Below are 17219 nucleotides of genomic sequence, written 5' to 3'. Positions count from 1 at the left end.
GTGAGCGGAGGAGAGAGTTTAGGGTACGAGAATAGTGAGGGCTTGGCAGCGGTAAAGAGCGAAGACGCCATTGAAGAAATTTTAGGGATAAGGCGAGAGCTTCGAGAATGAGGAAAGGGTTTTATCAGAATTGGGGTTTTCTAGATTCTTCTATGACTTAAATATCAGAAAACCCCCCTATTTTTGGTCAATTAACAGAAAATGCTCCAATACCATAACTTTCAAAAATATCAGAAACCCTCGTTGTTAAGTTTACTCTTCTATAATTATAGAAAGATCCAAAGAATTACTACTCATGCTATAGTACTACTAAGCTGTGAATAATAAATCGACCTTCAGGTCATCTACCGCAAAAAAATTACTGCATTGTAAACAGTAAATCAAATCTCCCATTATATTTTTGAAGTTGCTGTTTATGCTACAGATTTTTATTGTATTACAAATAATAAATCAAATCAAATGTATTAAAACTTAGATCCTCCTCTAAGTATAAAAGAGTAGATATGATTTTTAAATTAAATGTATTAAAACTTAGATCCACCTTTAAGTATAAAGGAGTAAATATAATTTCTAATTTTAAGTATAGAGGAATAGAAATAATTTTTAATTTTAATATATTTTAAACCTGTTGATCTCTGATATCACACAGCCGATTGGGGCTTTCCGCCGAGGGATACAGTTCTAATCTTCGCACTGACGGCGAAGAGGGAGAGGATGAGAGGTGGGACCGACTCTTCCTCCGACTTTATGCCCGATCCTTAGACTGGAATTATTGATCCTTCTGCACAAACAAGAAGAAGTAACCCGTAAGAGGGCGGGGACTAGTTCCCTCGTGATACCTCCGATGATCAAGTCAGCTGATGAGCTTGAGTGAGTTTTGAGTGAAGAAGATCTGAGGATCATTGAGGTCCTGGTCTTCATTACTCTTATTGAATTTTTTTTTAAAAAAAGCGTAGCTTTTAGAATTGCTTAGAGTTTGAGCTAAAAAGAAGAGTTCAGAAGTCTCCCAGAGTCCAAAAATCCTCCTTTCGTCCTACCCCCCTTACCTCCTTTTATAGTCCATCGCCTCTGAGATTTGACCTTTGGCTTTAATTATGGATAGGAGGGACGGTTGCGGGGTGAGCAGACATGCTGCTTAGTCATCATTCGCTTTACAGATATCAGCTGGCGACTAGAAGGGAAGTTATTCGAGCACAAGAGAGGACGTCTTGGAAATATCCCAGATTCGATAGATGAGACGGGACGGAGGATAGACCGACTGTTTGGGCCTCCTTCCCTTTCCAAGTTGCGGCTGGCGACTGGAGGGGAAGTTATTCGAGCACAAGAGAGTATCTTAGTGATCTCTGGGAAGTGACTTTGTGGGCCGCGTGAGCTGTTTTCGCATGAGATTTGTCAGAGTTGAGATCTTGATAGGATCGCTCAATAAACTGTGGTGTTGATTGATGTATATCTGAAGGTGGCTTAGTTGGATCTTATCCCCTTAGTAAAGACGGGTCGATTTGTGAGTTGTCCATATGATTTGTCGACCAATCAGTCGAGTGAGCTTCTAATCGAGTAAACTGCCGAGAAGGTGGTCGAGCCGACTATTTGGGGAGTCGACTCGACTTATGAGGGATCGGCTAATCCCTCACTTCGGCGATAAAAGATGACTCGTCTCCTCGGCGGGTCAATATGTTTGCTCTTGGCTGGGCTTTTGGGCCACTGAGTTGGTTTGGACCATAGTTTTTTTGGGCCTATGAAGACAATCTTTCGACATCTTTATTTTTAAATGGTAAATTACCATAACAAAACCTTAAATTATTTTTTAAGTATAGAGGAGTATATATAATTTCTAATTTTAAACGTACAATAATCAAATTAAATGTATTAACAAGGGTCAATATGTTTGCTCTTGGCTGGGCTTTTGGGCCACTGAGTTGGTTTGGACCATAGTTTTTTTGGGCCTATGAAGACAATCTTTCGACATCTTTATTTTTAAATGGTAAATTACCATAACAAAACCTTAAATTATTTTTTAAGTATAGAGGAGTATATATAATTTCTAATTTTAAACGTACAATAATCAAATTAAATGTATTAACAATTAAAGAGATTTAAGCTTAAAATATAATATTTAAAAAAACAGGAGGCTGTGATTTGCATGGCTGCACAGCCTGCACACTAGTTTAAAGAGTAATTGGACAACGGCCTTTCATCTTTTTTTTAATTTTATTAGAAAAACCCCTAGTTTTAGGCCCCTTTGCTTATCGGGTTACAGTTCATCATTACCCCAAAAACCCGACCCGACCAGACCTCAGTCCTTATGTCTTCCTCCCAAATTCGACACCCACAGATCTCGTGCTCATTTTCTCAATTCCTCAGGCAAAAAACTCAAGAAAAAAAATGGCGGAAATCCGCTGGTACTGGCCGCTGGTGGCCGCATCGCTAGCGATCAGGATCGTCCTCATCTTCTGCTTCACCGACGACCTCAACCTTGCCTCTGTCCCCGAGGTCACCACTCCTCTCACTAGCCTCCGCCGACGTGAGAAACCCTAACTCTCTCTTTCTGTTTGATTGATTGCTAGATTTTTTTTGAAAATTTTGATGAATTTTGAGTGATTAATGAAGTGAAAGATCTGGTCTTGAACTTGTGATGCAGTTGCAGAAGGCTACTGGCTGAAGCAGGCTTCAATGTCGCCTTACTCTGGTAATTCCCAACTTCTAGGTTTTTTTTCTTTACCTTTGAAATTTTGGTTGATGATCAGAATGTTGGGTCAAAATTATTGAGTGTAGTATCAATGAGAATGTTAATGCTGTGGAGGCACAGTAAAATATAGGATATATAGGAAATGAGTGGGTTTGTAGGAGATAAGAGATTAGAGGTTGCCCCCATGGAGGATAAAGAAAGAAAGAAAGATCAGTATGATCATGTACCGCGGAGGCCGCTGAATGCACCAGTTAAGAATAGTTATAAGATTATAGTAAATGGGGCAATAGATAGATCTTTAAAAAATTTTGGAAGCAATTATAGTGTATACTAACAGCTAATTTTAAGGGAGGAGATGACCCATGATGGAAATGACTAGAAGAAATGGATTCATGCAAACGCAGCAAACCTCCTCAATAAATTTTGGCCTGACATTTTAGTTGAAGCTTTTGGCTTTGGTTCAAAATTAACCGGTCCTTGGAGATTTCTTAAGTAGGAGCAATCACGGGGAAGAAATCTTAGAATTAACCATTCAAATTTATTATATGACCTTTGAGGTTTATGTTATATTGTTATTGCATCAAGCAACAATGTGGTTTTTTAGTATGTTTATGTAAAATACGTGGGCAGCTGGATACACATTTTCAGAAAACCCTTAAACCTATGTATTTGGAAGCAGCGCCTTTATCATGCTGAGTTGCAATGGTTCCTTGATATTATTGTTTGTTCAATGTTTGAGAAGAAAATGTGGGAGAATTTTCTGACAGCAATTTTTTGTTTTCCTTTTCCTCCAGGATCCATGTACCATGGTTCTCCTTTGCTACTGCCGATTCTTGGGCCATTGACTGTGAAGAGGTAAGAGACAGTAGCGTTGCTTTATGTTCTTATCTATACATGGTTTATTTAAAATACCTGAATTTTACATTTCTTAATATGTTTATATGAAAAAGTTGCAAAGACAAAAAAAGACTGTTGTCAATATTAACAGATAGTGTATTTATGTCAAATTAAAATCACAACACTCTATTCGGAGTTTAAACTCATTTATCAGTTTATAGAGGATTTGTTATTTTGGAATTAATTTCAATATCTGTCTTCAATGTGCAGAGTTGATGGAGTACCCACACATATTTTTTACAGGTAAGCTTGATTTATTGATTTTTTTTAAGTGAGTTTTGTCTCTTAGCATAACCATTGTAAAAGGTAATGCAAAGGATATGACAGAATGTCATCCTATTTGTGATCCTTTGATTTTACGCGGTAATGCTAGTGCATTCATATTTTTGTCCTTGTATACAAAGAAATTGTTTACATGTATCCTCTGGCAACTTGAGTTTAATATGGACAAGTGGTTAAGTGAAACTGTCCTTTTATAATTTTCTCTGAATTTCCAGGTTGAATAATTCTGCGTAGACAGAAGGAGGTCGTTAGAATAAAATTATATTTGTTTCTAAGAGCAGTATGCTCTTTTGTTATTATTATTTTCTTCAAAGAAATATTAACAATAATTTTATGTAAAAACAATGTTGCGTAAAGGCTATACCAAATGCAAAAGAATTGGAACAGGCTTATTTTTTTACTTATGTAAAAACAATGTTGCGTAAAGGCTATACCAAATGCAAAAGAATTGGAACAGGCTTATTTTTTTACGTTAACATTTGAATCTATGAGCTTTCTCTATACCAAATGCAAAAGAATTGGAACAGGCTTATTTTTTTACGTTAACATTTGAATCTATGAGCTTTCTGGGCTTTTCCATGGGTTCTGTTCTATAATTTTCCAAACCAACTGTTTCTTATAGTCTGCAGCAGGAAGCACACATGACATGAAGATCAATCTTAGGAGCTTGTTTTATCATGTTGTTCTTTACAATTAAAGACTTTGTTAATGTCTTCCTTATTCATACAAAATACAGTTTGATATTTGTGATTGTAGATCTTATTACTGCCATGCTTATCCGGGCGACTGGTCGGAGACTTTTGGTTAAAGGCTGTCAGAATATGCAACTGCTGAATCTTGAAAACGCCGATCAAGGTAAGTTCTCAAACAAATTTTGGTTGGGTAAGATATGGTAGTTCCATCTCTGTGATATCTATGCATGTTCTTGTGTATGCCTGTGCTCCTTCTAGCTATCTCTTAATTGTTGACAATAACGGGGCTTGTAGATGGTAAAATTGTTATAGCACATAGCCCTGCAATTTAAAATACATCAAGAAATTTGAATCAAGAAAGTGATGAGCTGAGAAAAGAAGCATGGAGTAGGTGGTGGACACAATAGTTCAAAATGAAGTTGGAAAAATGGTGACAGTAGTTGTCTTAGGTGATATTGCTCTCCAATTTTGTTTTATTGAGTTGTAGTCGAGTTTAATTTATATATTAAAACTATTTTCTCATTATTTAAACTAAAATTAGTTTGTTCTCATGTGTGTGTTTATGGGGAAATACTGCGTATGAGGTAGCAACGCATTTTACAAAATGAGCTATCAAGAGATAGCCATGTAGTGAGGCCCACCTTGTCAGTCACATCAAATGGTGTAGACCTCCCCACTATCTCTTGGTAACTCATTTAGCAAAATGAGCCGCCACCTCATACCCATCATATATATATATATATGTGTGTGTGTGTGTGTGTACACATGTGTGTGCACACATACATGTATATATGTATACATACGTAAATACGTACACACACACACATGTGTATACATATATATGTGTGTGTACAAACGCGCTCGTGCACACATACATACATACATAATTGTATGTATCTATGTGTGTGTGTGTGTGTGTGTGTGTGTGTGTGTTCTATATATATTCTAGTTCTTTGCCAACAAATTGGTTGAATTGATCTCTTCAATTTACCGTTTTTTCTGTACTCAGGGAAATTGGACACTGGAGACTTGGCATCCCTTGTATTCTTATGGAATCCTTTGACGATAATCACCTGTGTTGGCTCATCAACATCACCAATTGACAATTTGATGGTCGTATTGGCCATCTATGGAGCTTGTTCACGTAAGAAACAAAACTTTCCAAAGCTGGGCCTTTTGTCATGCAGCTATTTGCATCAATCATGTAGAATTTCTCTATGACTTGATTTTATTTTGTTTTATTTTATGTTATTGTCTTTTGTCTATTTTTAGAAAACTAACCTACTTATTCTGACTACATCACATTATGGCCATTCTTACTGTTAGCAGGAAACTAGTATGAACATGTAACAACCATTAGTAGCTCCGATAGATTTGGATATTTAAAGTGAGAGCTTAAGTAGAAATGGTAGAGAAGTGTAATGGCCTCTTGGAAGTGTTGATTTATACATAAAACAAGTCGAAGAGGGACTAGGTTGAGGGACAATAATAAACTGGATTTATTTTGAGAAGTTATGCCAAAAAAAAGTTACAAAAGTAAATAAAATGCAATTTTTAATTTCTTTTGAGAAGTACAAAGTAAGAAATGAGTACATGTGGAAGAAGTTAGAGATATCTCTTATTGAGGATAAAATGAGGGAGAATGGGTTATCAGGGCAATTATGAAGTGGAGGCCACTAAGTTTGGTGGCAAGTAAGCAATAGGATTATGATTGATGGAGCAAGGAGGACCAGACATGGGCCGAAAGGAACTTGGATGGGGCAGTTAAAAGCGATAGGATAGTGGCTACATTAGCTGAGGAGATGAGCTTTATTTGTACGAAGTTAGAGATTGTTCTTATTGTGGATAAAATGAGGGAGAATGTATTGAGCTTGTTTGACCACATGCGATGGCGGCTGAAAATGTGGTCACAAGAAAGTCATAGGAGTTGTTAATAAACAAGGAAGACTAAAGGTAGGCCTAAGTCACTTGGATGAGGCAATTAAAAAGACTATTGTAGTGGATAAATTAATTGAGGAGAGAAGCCTTAGTGAAACTAAATTAAGAAAATAGGTTCAGGTAGCTTAGCCTAAAACTTGGGATAAAATGTTTTTTTTGCTGTTCCAAGAAACACAGGTATTTCTATTGGGAAATCATAGAGTTTCATATGCTTTGATAAAGAAACTAGTTTTAATATGCATGGAATTCAAGCACTGTCATTTGGAAATGGCCATTCACATTTATGTACCATGAAAAGAACTGTTTTTTTTTGTTGCACTTGTTATGAAAGTTGAGCAATACTTTTCATTCATTTAATCAAATTCTACATGTTTGCAGGTATAGTTCCCTTGGCAGCCTTTGGATGGGTTATGGCGACACACTTGTCACTTTATCCAGCAATCCTGATTGTACCCGTACGCCATTTTGTTAAAGATATAATCTCAGTATTAAGGCATATGACCATATATTGTCTCACTTTTTTCTTGATTTTTAATGCTTGAGATGTTTCATATCAGGTTATTCTTCTATTGGGATATGGTTTGGATGCTCCTCCTCCAAAGTTATTCCTGCTTAAAAATTCCAATGCAGATGAAAGTGGGACTTCAAAGCATGTCAACGAACATAAAGTCACAAGTCAAACTGGGATAGCTCAACTATTTTCATGGAAACCAATCATTTACTTTGTGTTGTGGGCATCAATCTGGTCATGTTATGTGTTGTTTCTGAGTGTCATTACTCTTAAAGGATTCAATGGGCTGTCTGAAATGCTTAGAAAGTAAGAAATGGCTGTCTCATCACTAACTAATTTTTTCCCTTTTTATCTATGTGAATACTCATTTATCTGCCAACCACACACACCACATTCCTTACCTAAATCCTTTTAATGGCATAACATGTAGATGAGAATTTATTTTATTGCACTTGCCAGCAGAGGTTGACCCTCCGGAAGAAGTAGTTTAATATGGAGAAACTGGCTTGTTTTAGACATAAACTTTGAAGCAATGAAACTGAAAGTTAAGAAATTGAGTCAAATAGGACACATGATATGACATCAGATTTATTTGGCAGCTACCAGATAATGTTAGGTGTTAATACTTAGGAGGCTGCTAGAGAAGTTCTTGAGAAATCCCATAGTTAAATTATGAGAGTAAAAAAGAAAAAAAGAAAAACAGCTATCTGAATTCTATGGTAGGGTCAAGAACAACAAGCCTTCATTTCAAACTGTCGGAATCAGCAAGATCTAAATAAATATATATTAGTGAGACGGTGGTTGTTCTGAGTAATGACAATCACACATGGTCTAAGTAATCTTTGTATTCTGTTTCCTTTTCTGGAAGTTATTAAACTTGCCAGTTCTTCTGTATTTTTTTCTGCTTTTTTTCTTTGCGATCTAGTATCTCTGACTTCTATAGACCAACTCTTACAAGTTTTTTTTAAATTTTATTTTGGGGCTAATAGAACACATGGATTTATTCTTACAGTCGAAGATCTATCACCAAATATAGGTCTCTTATGGTAAGCATAAAGAACACTGGGATCTGTATGATACTATAGCTTTCCTTTTCCCTTATCATGCTTACATTTGTATTCACCAAATGCAGGTACTTCTTTGCTGAAGTCTTCGACTTTTTCAGGAGTTTCTTTTTGATAGTTTTCCATTTAAATATACTCTTCATGATTTTGCCGTTGGCCATACGCTTGAATCATCGACCATGCTTTCTAGCCTTTGTGTTTATGGCGCTCGCTTCAATGCTAAAATCTTATCCATCAGTAAGTAATTTTTGCTTCACGAGATATACCTTGAAACTGCATGTGATGCTAAATGCATACTTACAAATATTTAATTCTTTCACATTGTGAAGTTTCCATCTGACCTTTGACTTATATTTAGCTTGTTACCTCTTGCGTATAGTATCTTTTATAATTTTCATGAAGAAATACTTATGAGCATAGTTGTTACATATAATACACAATTTATATCATGGAATACAATTCAATTAAGGCAGAAAAGGTACAACTCATGCGGTAATATTATAAATTTCCAATATTGTGTTATACGCCTCTTGTATCATATGATAAAATAAACGGCATGACGGTAATATTATAAATTTCCAATATTGTGTTATACGCCTCTTGTATCATATGATAAAATAAACGGCATGATATGAAATGATGTGTCATGTTTGATGCGATTATACGCCTCTTGTATCATATGATAAAATAAACGGCATGATATGAAATGATGTGTCATGTTTGATGCGACAAGTTAATTTTGGTCTTAAGTTTTCAGTGCGTTCCAAGCACAAGTTGGATATGAAATTGAATTAAGGATTAGTTTTGTATTAGATTGTGAACTGATCTATACCTTATAGGAAACTAGAAACATGTTGCATTCTTACAGTAGATATGTGGTAAGAACCTACCAGCATCAGAATCAAACGTGTCCAATATGAAACAGTTCCCTGGTAGAAGATCAATGCATAGAGGCGTGGTGTCATTTGGGTTACTGGAAATATAGTCATTGCACCTGTTTTGTTAATATCTTATATGTAGTTCTTAATTGCATTTTCTGTCTTTCAGGCTTTTATCATTTCTCCTTGTTTGTTCTTTGCTCCATACTTTGAAATATTGCACGGGCCATATCATTTATATTATACATATTTGATGGCACATGGAGACATTGTTTTTTTAATATCCGGTTTTACTTTTCCAAACCAGCTACATTCTTACATTTTTGCTATTGTCTGTGTTTTAAAGGTTGGTGATTCAGCTCTATACTTGGGTCTTTTGGGCCTTTTTGCAAATGAGTTAGCAGGTAACACTAGGATAAACTATTAGTGGTCTCTTATTCGTCTTTTGGGCCTTTTTGCAAATGAGTTAGCAGGTAACACTAGGATAAACTATTAGTGGTCTCTTATTCCTTTTTGGATCATATATTGATTTGCTGTTAACTGCAGAGATGCACTTCCCTTTCTTCCTATTTTGTGGATATGTTGGAGTCTCTCTCCTTAGCCCTGTAATGCACAATCTATGGATTTGGAGGGTATCTATCTATCTTTCTCTTATGCATTCATATATTTGTCATTTGTGGTTTTATCCTTGAATGTTGGAGCAGAGTCTAAGGTTTTTTGTTACCCAAGAACTGCATACATTGCAAACCGGCTTAGCCTTTTTCAGTTTTCACAATCTTAAAAGCAAATAGGTAGTAGAGTACTCTGTATAAGTATGTAAGGTATGCATGCATTTGGACATACCTGGTTTCTTGTCAATCATTTATAAGTTCCTTGTCATATCATTGGAAAACAAGAGAAGATTCAAAACCTTGTTTGATCCAATTTTACAAAAAATAGCAACATATGTTTGGTTTTCCTGCTATCTTACTCAAAAGACTTGAATAGCTGTACTCTATGCATGAGCACGCTCGCCTGCATGATGTATGCATGGATGTCTGGTTATATCATCAGATACGAGATAATATTCTAATTCTTGTGATTCAAGATTCGCGTATTTCACAATATATTTGCTTAATTTGTTGCATTCTTACTCAAGGGGAAAGGGTATATGTAAGTCAAAGGTGGAATAAGAAATAGTTCATGTATGCATGCATGATTCTTGAAAGTTGCTGCTCATAACTAATGTGTTTGTACGCACAGGGAACTGGCAATGCAAACTTCTACTTTGCCACCGGTCTTGGATATGCTTGCTTGCAGGTATCGTTCTTTCTTTTGTCGTAAAATTTACGAGTGAAATATCAAGTTTCTGATTAGTATTATGTATGTTGAGTATGAATTTTTTTAATCCGTGGATTACATGTAAATCAAATATTTCTAAAATCATTAGCTCCGATTGAATAAACTGAAGGAGGCATAGGAGGAACATGAAGTTCGTAAAAGGCATGTTCTCACAGTTGGACTCTGACTAGGATTTTTTTTCCCCTTTAATCAAAACAGACAATGGAATTAAGCACCTTATTATTCTGCATCCATGACCGTCATAAGCGAACGAGAAACAGAAAAATGCTGTTAAAATGATATAGAAATTGTTGGCAGGTGTAAATGATGCTATGCAATCTTAATCTTCTTCCGAGCACGATTTATCATCAGCACTATTATAATAATTATAATTATAATAATAATTATTATTTATTTTTTGATTTCTGGTTTTGTTTTGCAGACTGTATTGATCGTCGAGAGCGTGAGCACCATGCTGAATCACGACAGGAAGCTAAGAAAGCAACTATCACACCACAAGATACAGTAGTTTCATGATCACAGCTTTCGCCGATCACGTTAAGATTTCCTCGAGGTACACATCTGTCCGTGTACCAGAAATCCAGAGCTCTATCCAATTTCCGTTTCGCCGACATAATACATTACAAGGTCGAAATTTCCACACTATGGCGCTCTCTAGAGCAGAAATGGATCTTCCACGCAAAGAATCTGGGACTTGCACTTTGGTAGTGAGAGGTCTTCCTTTTCTTTTCATTTCTTTTCCTTTTTAGGTCTAGTGGATGACCCCTTTTGTAGTCTCTGCATGCCTTTCTTACTTTAAATTTATAACAAGAGAAAAGTTATTGTCTTGTTGTTTCTGACCTTCAAAGTATGGCTTGAAGAGTGTTGCTTTGTTGACTGTTGTTGATGTTTGTAGCTGTTTTTATCGTCGGGGGGGGGGGTCTTATTCTGATTTTTTGTTGGCCATCAGTTTATGATATTATTTTAGAAGCTATCATGTAGAAGGCACTAGTAAAAAGTATGCTACATTCCCCGTCTTTTTTCCTCGACCTAGCAGAAAAGCAGTTTTCACCAGTCCGCGGGATTGAGAGATCACTATCGAACACAAATTGATCGAATGCTGAATGCTGATCTGAGAAACTGCGGTGTGTGTTTGCGCATGATTGATGTGTAATGTTACTGCAAGTTTGGGCACATTGTTTTATGTGTAATCTTCCTGAATCACAGTAAAAATTGCTGCAAGTTTGGGCACATTTTTTATGTGTAATTCTTAGGGTGTGTTTGGCAATCTTTCAAAATTAGGTTAGGTTCAAATTTGGCCCTGCTTTCATAAGCCAAAATATGGTCTTAAGTTAGTTTTCTTTTGAACTGGGGAGTTGGTCCAAAAGAAAATTGGTTTAGCACAATTCTTGTATAGTTTGCCAACCATTTATGCGATCTGTCAAAATCCTCTCCAATTGAGAGGATTTGACAAATTCTAAAAATTAGGTACTTTTTGCACTTTTGGGATTCAATATTCTAAAATTTTTCTTAAAACAAACACCATATATGGAATCTCAAAAAAAAAAAAACTCACTTTTTGATTCTAAAACTTATAATCCATACCGAATGCCAAAATTTTTGGTGAAACAAACACCCCCCAAACCAAATTAGGAGCAATCTTTTGGTGACGCAAGTAGTGAGATCAAAAGTTGGTCCCAGCTTTTCCTAAAATACTCTTGCTAAGCCTTTGCATCAATCATATCACCCTCAACTTATAAGAGTCGGTCGTAATCAGCTAAATCTTCACTCTATTCTTGAAATTGCATTCGGTTATAATGACTCACAGCAGCCGTTTAACTTTGCAGGGAAGCTACAGAGGACCACCTTACAGTTGCAGACCTCATTTTGTCAGCCCACTACCTCCTTTACATTTCTTTATGTGGGCAATATTTTGACCATATAGTCTTCTGCCGTATTAGAGTTGCTCCAAAAATGGGAAGCTTCAGTCTGTTACCTTTAGTTTTTTTATTAAATCACTAGTAGAAAATCGCGTATTCTAGACGGAATATTCTAGACGGAAAATTTTCCGTCTAGTTTGCTATTAAACTAGATGGAAAATTTCCGTCTAGAATATTCCGTCTAGGATAAAATATTCTAGACGAAAATTTCCGTCTAGAATAGTATCCTAGACGGTTGTTTTATAATTTTTTTTTTTAAAATAGCCAACTATCCTAGACGGAATTTTCCGTCTAGGATGTATCCTAGACGGAAAATTCCCGTCTAGGATACTTTGACTCATTAAAAATATTTAATCCAGTTTTCCCACCCAAATCGGAAGTTTCCCCCAAAAATTTTCCGCCCAAAATCGAAATATTCAGAAACCCTTCCCCCCTAATTCTCTTTCTAATTCTTTTTCCCTCCCCCTCTCTTTCTCTGCGCAGTAACGATTCCCCCTCGTCCTTCCTCTCCGACAAGTCGGCCAAGATTTTCATCGCCAGCCACCGGGGCCTCGTCGGATCCGCCATCTACCGCCGCCTCAAAACCCTAGGCTTCACCGACCTCATCGTCGCCTCCCACTCGGTGCTCGACCTCACCCGCCAGTCCGACATCGAGTCCTTCTTCCTCCTCGTCAGATTGACGAACGCTTCATTTGGTTTGTATTCTGTGCGAGTGATAGATGCCTGATATTTTGTCCTTCATTGTTCTCTTGCTTGTTCTCGTGCATTGAGAGCTTCATTTAGGGGCATTCCTCACTTTCCTTTTTTGGGTAAAGGGAGAATTTGTTCTGTGCTTACAATGGCTAAGTAGGAGCATGAGAGAGAATTGAAGAGTTTTAATCAATTTTTGTTCTCCATTGTTTTTTTATTTTTGTTCAGGGTTCAGAGCGGAAGTTGGCTTCTCCTACACATGGGCACTTGTACTCGCACCAGCAAGGTTGAATTCTTACAATGGCTTTGATTTTGTTTTATTTCCTCTTCCCTTGAACGTTCGGTGCATGATCCTTCTCAATATTTTGCTTCATTTTTGGCTTTAAAGAAACATTTGGCTTCCATCAAATTTGTCTGTTAGTGGGTTCTCTTGGTCCACATCTTTTTCTCATCTATGATGTAAGAATGAGGGATATTAATTCGAGTAACTTTTTTAGTTAATTGCTGCCCTCTAAAGTTTCCTGTTATATCATAATTCTACTTCATTTTTTTCCAGCTGTATATATTTGTGCACTGGCATTAATGGTCCCATAAGCAGCATAAGGAAATTTGCACCTGTGTGCTGGCGTCAATCAATAAATAGATTCATAGGTGAGCTTTGTTGCTGTGTATTTTGGATCTCAATGCATTAGTGTGCATTCATGTGTTTTGATGGTGTTCTACTTTTTATTGATTGGTTCTTTTACATGGGGATATTATAAAATTGTCCATGAAAATATGTATCCTTTTGGAAATATGATATAATCTTTCACTAAATTATGTTTTTCCGATGATTTGTTCTTGTTTAGATGGTTTTGCATTGTAATTTTCTAAATTTTTTATTTCATTTTTGATCTAGCACATCTTTCGATGGCGTTATCAACAGAACAGAGCATCACAGTGGACTCTTAAAAGGGATGTATTTAGTATATCAGAACCGAGATATCTGACTTCTGTTGATTGGTAAGTTGTCCACATGTATTCTGCTTTATTAACACTGCTGTACTTCAAAAATCAAGTAATTTGTTTTGTGTATGATCTATTTTGTTCTTTTTCTTTCGCCTTTTAGCTGATTTTCTATACCTTTCGAATTAAGGCTCAATGAAATTCATCTGTCAATTTAGTTGTCTGTGATGAGTTATAGCGGCATCTCTACCTTACGAATAAGTATACATACCTTGAAGCGTGCATATAAGAGAAACATGCAATGTTCATGTTAATTTAGAAATGCCTTGATGATTATGACAATGGAGGATAAGAAAAGAACTGCCTGTGCTTATCCTATCCCTAAAAAGTGCCTCGTGTGCGAATGTTTGGTTCATAGTCAATATAGTCAGCAATTCACATTTGTTCAAGAATTAGTGGTTACTCTTTGATGCGGGGTAGAAGATCTTTGTATATGTTTCTTAAAATTACACACTGCAGTAAGATGATCTTTGGTAGCCTCATCTCCATCTCTAACTTTTAACTTGAGTAAGATATATGCAGACACTAACAGGAAGCTGACATATGAATACTGGATTTCTAATGCTTTTTTCATTCTTGATATCAGGTTGCATGTATTTTTTTGGCAACTATAGTTAGCTTTTCATTTTATTATCTACTGTAGGTTTTGATTATTCTTTTTCATTCTAATTGACTGCAGGATGTTTGGCAAGGAACTCAGCTCTTAGCCATAGATGTTGCTGTCGCGACAGGATTACTCAAAAGGGCTCTTACTCGTGATGAACTCACGGAGAAGGAAAAGAAGGCTCTCCGAAGAACTCTTACTGATATGGCATTAGTTGTTCCCATAGGAATTCTCATGCTTCTTACGGAGAAGGAATTCTCAAGGAGAAGGAAAAGAAGGCTGGATCTGTTGAGGCAGCTTGAGAAAGTGAAAGAGATGGAGATCGCTGATAATGGCTGTGATGAAATGACAGAAGCAATAATTAGCTCAAGCAGCAACAATCCACAATAATTTCATTTGCTGATATTAAATCAGCAATGATGATACGTACTGAAAATTGTACAAATCAGTATTGCCCATTTCATATAGGTATACTTTGATTATTTCACACAAAGGGCTGTTGATTGGCCTTTGAAAGAGGTTGAATTAAAATTTTAGTCTAGGAAAGAAGTGTTAAGCTTCCTGTTCCCATTTCTTTGGTAGTCCCCTGGTGCCTGTTGTGTTTCAATGTGTTACTCTGTATATAACAATAGCTAGGATAATTAGTATTCGTAGAATCAATAGCAATTTCGAAAACTTGTTATTCTTTTTTGTGTATGTGACAATATTATCTTTGATTTTTTGTTTAAAGTATGTTCCAATTTTGTATAATGAATGCTCACTTTATACTCAATACACAAAGTATGTTCAAACACAAAAAAAAAAAAAAAAAAAAAAAAAAAAAACATAAATTTGTTAAAAAAAAAAAAAAAAAAAAAAAAAAAAAAAAAAACACTGTAGCAAAGCATCCTAGACGGAAATTCCGTCTAGGATGCTCAAATTCCGTCTAGGATATTTGTTTTTATGAAAAAAAATTAAAAAACATCCTGACGGAAATTCCGTCTAGAATGAGTATCCTAGACGGAAATTTCCGTCTAGGATACTTATCCTAGACGGAATTTTTTTCCGTCTAGGATGTAATATTCTAGACGGAATTTCCGTCTAGAATAATCCGTCTAGGATGTATTCTAGACGGTTTTGAATTCCGTCTAGAATAATCCGTCTAGAATGTATTCTAGACGGAATTTCCGTCTAGAATACTACATCCTAGACGGAAACATACTAGACGCGTATTCTAGACGGAATTCCGTCTAGGATACACATTCTAGACGGAATTCTAGGTATCCTAGACGGAATTTTCCGTCTAGGATGCGTCATTATTTGGTAGTGAATAAACCAGAATTAAAACGAAGACCGCGAGGGTCTTATTGGAACCTCCCGTCCATCCGGATCACCTGCAATTAGTAATCTGAAACCTCCGTAAATCATTTTACTCCGTTCATTCTGACCTATCACGTCTTTTTCATTGTGGTCTATTCTGATCCTTGTTACTCAATTAACTGCGATGCTGATTGGCATACTCATTGGTTCGTAGGTCAACAAAAATTTCCAGTGCAAGAAGCCTTAGGCCTCGATACCTCATCCTCATTCTTTAATGAGCTCATATGTGCATTTTAGGAAGCAAAATCAGGTATGCAACTACCAATGAAACCAACGTCTCCTTGATCCCTTCGACAACCGAAGTACCTTCACCGACCGTCTTCAATTTCACATATTTTATCATTCATCAACACGACAATCACATGACAAGTCTCCGACATGGCAACTTAACAAGATTCAAATAGCTGATCACAACAAAACTATACGGTAAACCTTACCCATTTGACGACGAGTGATGTGACGAAACACTTTCGTGTAAGGATGTTGATCGCAGAGCGCATCAAGCTCATACTGATGGGTTATACTGTTCTCGGAGCATCAACTATCCAGTAAAAGAAGGTACATTGAATATCCAGTAATTTCATATTCTAACTCCTGTTAATAACCATGTCAATATTATTTACCCTCTCATTTACACTATTTATCACATAAAAGAAACCAACTGAACTAATCACGGTATCAGCGAGTTAAGAGTAATAGGAGTAAGTACCCAAAGCAAAACCTTGCTCCCTCGCTGCGCTGAACTCCGAGCTCTCAATGGCATCCATGGTAATTTCTCACAACGTCAAACTTCGCATTTACGATTATGCCCCTATCCATCTGCAGATGGCCGAAAACACCCCGTCCACTTCCTCCAGCTGCACGTTCAGGTCTCTCTCCAGATCCGCATGCTCTCGCCGCGCGTCGGCTCCGCCGGCGACGGCGGCGGAGTCGAACCCGGCTGCTCCACCGCTGCGAGAACCGGGAGCGAGAGGAGAACGACGACGACGCGGATGACGCCCAGCCGATCAATGTAGTCCCGCAGCCACTCCGGTGACTGCCTCCGGCGATCTCGCGCCACGGCATCCCCCGCGCGCCCGACCGATCTGCCTTCTCCGACGACCGCGCTCCGGCGAACCCTTGCGATGACCGCCTCGATCTCCTCGTCCTCCATCCGACGTACTCGGAACGAGGACCCGAGCGTGTACGACCGCGCGTGCGAAGCGCGTGCCGAGTCGTCGGTCCTGCGGCTGACCGCTCTGCCGATCTCGACGCGGAAGCTCTCCGACCGTGGACTCCGGCGCAGGATGCGGCTGCGGGGCGGGGACCGGAGCGATCGGGGAGCGGCAGAGGTGGGCCACGTGAGGTGGACGC

The 17219-nt window shown here is 37.4% G+C and overlaps 2 protein-coding genes and 1 long non-coding RNA gene across 7 annotated transcripts in view; 2 read left to right on the top strand and 1 right to left on the bottom strand.

The window, feature by feature from the left end:
• Positions 1-921, bottom strand: part of LOC109825524 (10 kDa chaperonin 1, chloroplastic-like) — a 5966-nt gene extending 5045 nt beyond the window's left edge. The window contains exon 1 of the mRNA XM_020392375.1: positions 840-921. Coding sequence (XP_020247964.1) covers positions 840-921 — 82 coding nt within the window. The remainder of the gene's footprint in view (positions 1-839) is intronic.
• On the top strand, positions 2338-11125 carry LOC109825899 (phosphatidylinositol glycan anchor biosynthesis class U protein-like). 2 transcript variants are annotated; one of them, XM_020392812.1, is made up of 14 exons: positions 2338-2521; positions 2639-2686; positions 3481-3541; positions 3794-3826; positions 4602-4720; positions 5567-5701; positions 6874-6950; positions 7053-7312; positions 7996-8052; positions 8139-8307; positions 9295-9352; positions 9495-9580; positions 10191-10247; positions 10711-11125. In XM_020392812.1, exons 1-14 carry the CDS (start codon positions 2383-2385, stop codon positions 10795-10797), a joined length of 1386 nt encoding a protein of 461 aa, XP_020248401.1. In that variant the 5' UTR covers positions 2338-2382; the 3' UTR covers positions 10798-11125. The 2 variants fall into 2 exon arrangements, with proteins under 2 accessions (XP_020248401.1, XP_020248402.1); XM_020392813.1 differs by lacking the exon at positions 2338-2521 and having other exon boundaries at positions 4622-4720.
• Positions 12583-15081, top strand: LOC109825587. 4 transcript variants are annotated; one of them, XR_002243036.1, is made up of 5 exons: positions 12583-12903; positions 13127-13184; positions 13455-13549; positions 13797-13900; positions 14583-15081. It is a non-coding gene; the product is annotated as an uncharacterized LOC109825587 (long non-coding RNA). The 4 variants fall into 4 exon arrangements; XR_002243038.1 differs by having other exon boundaries at positions 12583-13017; positions 13127-13549; XR_002243037.1 differs by having other exon boundaries at positions 12583-13357.

This window comes from Asparagus officinalis, chromosome 10, assembly GCF_001876935.1.
Source record: "Asparagus officinalis chromosome 10, Aspof.V1, whole genome shotgun sequence".
Taxonomy (NCBI): Eukaryota; Viridiplantae; Streptophyta; class Magnoliopsida; order Asparagales; family Asparagaceae; genus Asparagus; species Asparagus officinalis.
Note: the sequence above shows the minus strand (reverse complement) of the source record. Positions and strands in the feature narration are given on the sequence as shown.

Coding starts and splice junctions, on each gene's coding strand:
- LOC109825899 (XM_020392812.1), top strand. CDS start 2,383: ATGGCGGAAATCCGCTGGTACTGGCCGCTGGTGGCCGCATCGCTAGCG. Junction 7,313..7,995: donor CTGTCTGAAATGCTTAGAAA/GTAAGAAATGGC, acceptor TGGGGCTAATAG/AACACATGGATTTATTCTTA. Junction 8,053..8,138: donor CCAAATATAGGTCTCTTATG/GTAAGCATAAAG, acceptor CACCAAATGCAG/GTACTTCTTTGCTGAAGTCT.